Raw genomic sequence first — 5,537 nt, 5'->3', positions numbered from 1 at the left:
GCCGCGTGCGCGCCCTCCCTCGGGCCGCGCGCCAGCCCCTAGTCCCGCCCTGCGCCGGCGGAGCGCGTCCCCACGACAGTGCCACCTGCCGGTCCCGCTCCGCCCTCGGCAGCCGGCTCTGCGGCCCACACTGGCCGCCCGCTGTCCTCTCTAAGCTGCGCAGCCCCAGGACCCGCGTGTCCCCTCACTGGTCGCCGGAAAGCCGCTTTCTTCCCTGTCCCGCAGGCTCTCCCTGGGGCGCCTGCTGCGTTCTGCTCTTAGAACTCCAGGGAGAAAATTCCCTAAAATCGGAGAGCCGTCCACAAAGCCTGGAAGTTCTTCCCTCTGCCTAATTCAAAATCTTTTGGCCCCCTTATTAATTAGATCTAAAGGAATGTGGATATGAAAAATTTTGAGCCTCCAACAAAGCAGCTGCAGGTACGCAGAAGACCATGTAAATAAAGGGCTTTCCTAAGACACGGTGTGAATGTGTGGAATTTGCTAACTCCCTGAGAAAAAAGCTCGAGCCCACTTCCAATGGGAGACCAATAGGAAATAAAGAATGTAACAAGCTTGGAGCATTCAAGCTAATTTGATTGGGTGAGTTATTCTGATGCGCCGCAGCTTTTGTGAAACACATTTAATTGGCTAGGGTCATAGAGACTAACTGGGATTTCTCTCTCTCTCTCTCTCTCTCTCTCTCTCTCTCTCTCTCTCTCTCTCTCTCTCTCCCCTCCCTCCCTGTCTCTCCTCTCTCTCCTGCCACATACTGGGGACTGAACTTCCAATCCCTTTTAAATGTTTTATTTTGAGACGGCTGGCGTCTCCCTAGGTCCCTGAGTTACCCAGGCTGAGCTTCAACTTGCCATCCTCCTGCCTCAGCCTCTCCACCCTTGATTTTCAAACTCCTGAGATGCTAACAGCTTGGAAGACGTGCAGAGGTGGCTGGAAGGTGGGGACTTTGTCCTGTTAGGGGTGAGGAGGGGGTCAGGCACCTGACATGACTCCGGCGACAACCTGGTGCGGGAAGTGAGCAGCGAGGTAGATCCGGGACAGACACACATTCAGCTGCACGGCCCAGAACACCAACCACAGAATGACGCTCAGGCACCTGCGGAGGAAGAGGCCACGGTAGCCAGAGCCCAGCACCTACGCTCTGGAAGCCCCCTTGCTGCCAAGCCTCACGTTCTTGTCTTAATGACAGAGGTCACACGAGTGGGTCCCTTCCAGCACTAACATTCTGTGGCTTTAGTGTCTATGCTCCACAGAAGTGTCCCAGCTTCCCAGGAATAGGAATGGGCTAGGGAGGTGGAGAAGAGCAGGGGGCGTCAGACACAGCCAGGCCACCTCCTGCCACCACTTCACCCCTGCAGAGTTCTTACCGAAATCTGTAGGTTGGTGTTTTCTTTCCCTGAAAGCTAGCGAGGATCGAGGTGACCATCACGTAGTACACACCTGCTGAGCCCATAGCATGGCCGGAAGGACTCCCTGAGGGCGGGAAAAGAACAGCCAGAATGTGAGAAGGTCACACTGGAGAGGCTGCCACAGGCTTCATTCACCCAACTGTCCAGCCATCTTCCTTCCCACCTATCCATTTATTCTCCAGTCCACCCTCCCGTCCATCCATCCTCCATCCATCATCCTCCCATCCACCCCCCATCTTCCATCCACCAATCCGTCTGTCATCCTCTCATCCATCCATCCTCCATCTTCCATCCACCAATCCATGTATCATCCTCTCATCCATCCATCCTCCATCCATCCTCTATCCACCATCCTCCCACCCACCCATCCATCCTCCATCCATCCATCCTCCCACCCACCCATCCATCCTCCATCCATCTATCCTCCCACCCACCCATCCATCCTCCACCCATCCATCCTCCATCTTCCATCCACCAATCCATGTATCATCCTCTCATCCATCCATCCTCCATCCATCCTCCATCCATCCTCCATCCATCCTCTATCCACCATCCTCCCCCCCACCCATCCATCCTCCATCCATCCATCCTCCCCTCCATCATCCATCCTCTCACATATGAGGATGCAAAACTTTGAACCTCCAGTGAAGCAGCTGTAGATACGTCCTACGTCTGCAGAAGACCATGTAACTAAGGGCTCTCCTTAGCCCTGGGTGTAAATGTGTGAAATTTGCTAATTACCTGAGAAAAAAGTTAGAGCCGTTCTAATGGAAGATCTTCCATCCATCCTCTCATCCATCCATCCATCCTCCCATCTATCCTCCATCCATCCTCCATCTTCCACCCACCAATCCATCTACTGTCCTCCCATCCATCCATCCTCCATACATTCATCCTCCTGTCCATCCTTCATCCACCATTCTCCTACCCATCCATCCATCCTCCATCCATCCATCCATCCATCCTCTCATCCATCATCCATCCTCTCATATATCCATCTTCCATCCATCCTCCCATCCATCCATCCTCCATCTTCCATCCACCAGTCCACCCACCATCTTCCCACCCACCTATCCTCCATCCATCATCCTCCCATCTATCCTCCATCCATCTACCATCCTCCCATCCAGCCATCCAGCCATCCATCTTCCATCCATCCTCCCACCCACCAGTCCTCCATCCATCATCCTCCCATCCATTCTCCATCCATCCATCCTCCTGCCCATCCATCCATCTGTCCATCCATCCATTCGTTTACCCATCCATTCACCTGCCCTGCTTTCCATTCATTTATACATAACTTACTCAGCTAACAACTACCTACTGAGCCCTTGCCATAGGCTAAGCACTGTGCAAGGCCCGGGGAGCACAGTGGGGAGCAGCACCTGCGAGGACCCTTGCTGCTGTGACCACACAGAACACCCACACAATGAATGAGACGCTCACGCCACTCTGCCTGCCACCGACTTTCTCATTCCGCCTGTCCTTCGCTCACTGTTCCGGCCACACCGCTGCCTGCTGTCCTTTAAGCCTGCCTGGTGCACCCCGACTCCAGGGCCTCAGCATGGCTGTGCTCTCTGGCCAGACAGCTCTTTCCAGAATTCCCCCGCCATGTCCCTGGCTCCTCCACCTTGGCTCAGGCCTCTCCTGATCAGTGGGTCCCCTCAGGCCACCCTACTTAACGCTGCAGTCATTACCCTGGCCAATTCATCTGCCAGAGCGACGCAGGACCCGTGATTCCCCAGATTGCCCAGGGCAGAGGTTCAAACGGCCTCCACTCCAGGCTTCTCTGGGTGCTGCCAAGGCTAATGGCCACGCAGATCAAGGTCACCTCTTTTTTCCTGGGTGGCCTGCGCCCAGTAACTGGTCTGTACCAGGACCTAAAGGCCAGGGGCCGCAGAGGAAGGATGGGGGCAGCTCTGGTCTCTGAGCTCCTCATGGGGCTGGGGAAGGCCGGGCCCACCCACGTCTCCTCCTCGCCTCCCTAGCCTCTTCCCTAGCTTCAGTTAGAGTAAACCTCGGCGCCTCCTCCGCGGCGCTTCTGTGCCTCGCCTGTCAGTTACCCTTTCCGCCTCGCACTCCCTCCCTTCGGGCTCCCCACCCAGGCCGCAGGCTGCTGCCTCCGCATGGCTGGGTCTCACCTGGTCCTGTCTCGCAGGTGACCGGGAACTGTTTAATCAGTGGCGCTGAGGTGTTGTCGTAGTAGTCTGTGTCCCGGACCCACCAGTACGGGCGATGTCCGAAGAGGATCCTGGGAGAAGCAGAGGAATTGGTCTGAGTCACCCCATGGATGCTTTTGCAGGAACCCACACTTCTAGACGAGAAGGGAGCTTGAGGATCCTGTGTCCCCTCCAGGCAAGGGACTAGGTGGTGGGACAGCCTGGAGAGACTTTCATGACACAGCCTTCAGTTCACTTTTGACATCTGAATGTTTTATCCATTCAAACATAAGTATTGTACAGCAATTAACCACTAAGAAGAATATATGCAGTGTATTATTTGTTGAAACTGTACTTCCGATTTGATTTGAAACTGTCTCACTGCTATCTGCTTATCAATAAAACTTTGAAAAAAAAAAAAAACATAAGTAAATCCGCATCAGGTATGATGACATGTACCTTAGGCCCAGCTCCTCAGGAGGCTGAGGTAGGAGGATCTCTTGAGCTTAGGAGTTCAGGACCAGCTGGGCAACATAGCAAAACCTCATCTCTTCTTTTTTTAGGAGGCGGGGCGGGTAGTTACTGGGGGTGAACAGAGGGACTCACACATGCTGGGCAGGTACTCTACCACTGAGCCTCACACTTGATTCTATTTATTTTATTTTACTTTATTTTGTTTATTTATTTATTTATTTGGCGGAACCGGGAATTGAACTCAGGCCCTTATACTTTCTAGGCAAGCACTTATTCTACTGAGCTATCTCCCCGGCCCTTTATTTTTTTATCTTTTATTTATTCATTCATTTGGTACAGGGTCTCACTATGCAGCCCAGACTCAGAGTGACCTTCCTGTCTCAGCCTCCTCAGCCCCAGAATTACAAGCATACACCACCATGCCCAGCCTCAGTGGCCGGCCTGGTGTGGGCCGGCACAGCATGTTGCACTGGGGTCTCAGGTCCTCGCGCTTGCCAGGCGGGTTCTCCAACCGCCGAGTTCTCTCCCCAGCCCAGTTTTTCTTTTCTCTTGCTTTCTCGCTTCCTTCTTTCTTTCTCCTTTCTTCTTTTCTTTCTTTGCACTGTAGTCTGCCAATTTTCATTTCTTATTTTGAGACATGGTGTCCATAAATTGTCTTGAACGTGTGATCCTCCCTTCTCAGTCTCCCAAGTACCTGGGATTACAGCCATGAGCCACTCCACCTAACTGGAGACCCCAGACCTTTTTTCCTTTTTTTTGGTCTTTTGAGTCAGGGTCTCACTATTCAGTTCAGGCTGGCGTTGAGATCACATCATCTTTCCTGCCTCAGCTTCCTGAGGGCAGGGTGTGCACCCCACACCAGGTTTGAGACCACACGTCTCTCTCTTTTTTTTTTTTTTCTTGTATTTTTAGGGAAGGGTCTACAGGGTGTTCAGGGTCTCACTACTAGATTGGACTCATAGTGATTCTCCTGTTTACAGCCTCCCAAGTGCTGGGGTTACAGGCGCGCAGCACGCTGTCCGTCGCAGTGCGCCGCGGGGGCAGGGCCGGGCCGGGGCCAGCGTGGCAGGCAGTATAAGCAACCTCCAGGCCTGCACCTGCTTGCAAGCACTTTAATGCGCTGAGCTGTTTGGCCAGCCTGAGACCACATTTCTTAATATAAATCTATCAACCGATCAATCACAGGATGAAACATTCCATGTCAGTGACAGCTAAGTGATTTTTTTAACCCCAAAAAGAATTCATCTGGGAAAGATGCATAAGAAAAGTAGTCGGCGCGTGGACGTGCCTCCACGGTGGCGCCTGGACATGCCTCCACGGTGGCGCCTGGACATGCCTCCACGGTGGCGCCTGGACGTGCCTCCACGGTGGCGTCTGGACGTGCCTCCACGGTGGCGCCTGGACGTGCCTCCAGGGTGGCGCCTGGACGTGCCTCCACGGTGGCGCCTGGACGTGCCTCCAGGGTGGCGCCTGGACGTGCCTCCACAGCGGGCTCGGTCTT

General features: G+C 53.8%; 1 protein-coding gene across 1 annotated transcript in view; it reads right to left on the bottom strand.

Annotated features, from left to right (window-relative positions):
• The window catches only part of G6pc (glucose-6-phosphatase catalytic subunit), a 10,423-nt gene that overhangs the window by 1,294 nt on the left and 3,592 nt on the right, over positions 1 to 5,537 (bottom strand). The window contains exons 2-4 of the mRNA XM_004633801.2: positions 3,545 to 3,654; positions 1,362 to 1,467; positions 975 to 1,090 (exon numbers count right to left, since the gene is read on the bottom strand). Coding sequence (XP_004633858.1) covers positions 975 to 1,090; positions 1,362 to 1,467; positions 3,545 to 3,654 — 332 coding nt within the window. The remainder of the gene's footprint in view (positions 1 to 974; positions 1,091 to 1,361; positions 1,468 to 3,544; positions 3,655 to 5,537) is intronic.

The sequence above is a fragment of the Octodon degus genome, unplaced genomic scaffold, assembly GCF_000260255.1.
Source record: "Octodon degus isolate 3935 unplaced genomic scaffold, OctDeg1.0 scaffold00056, whole genome shotgun sequence".
Classification (NCBI taxonomy): Eukaryota; Metazoa; Chordata; class Mammalia; order Rodentia; family Octodontidae; genus Octodon; species Octodon degus.
The sequence above is the reverse complement of the archived record's forward strand: the minus strand, read 5'-3'. Positions and strand labels throughout refer to the sequence as shown.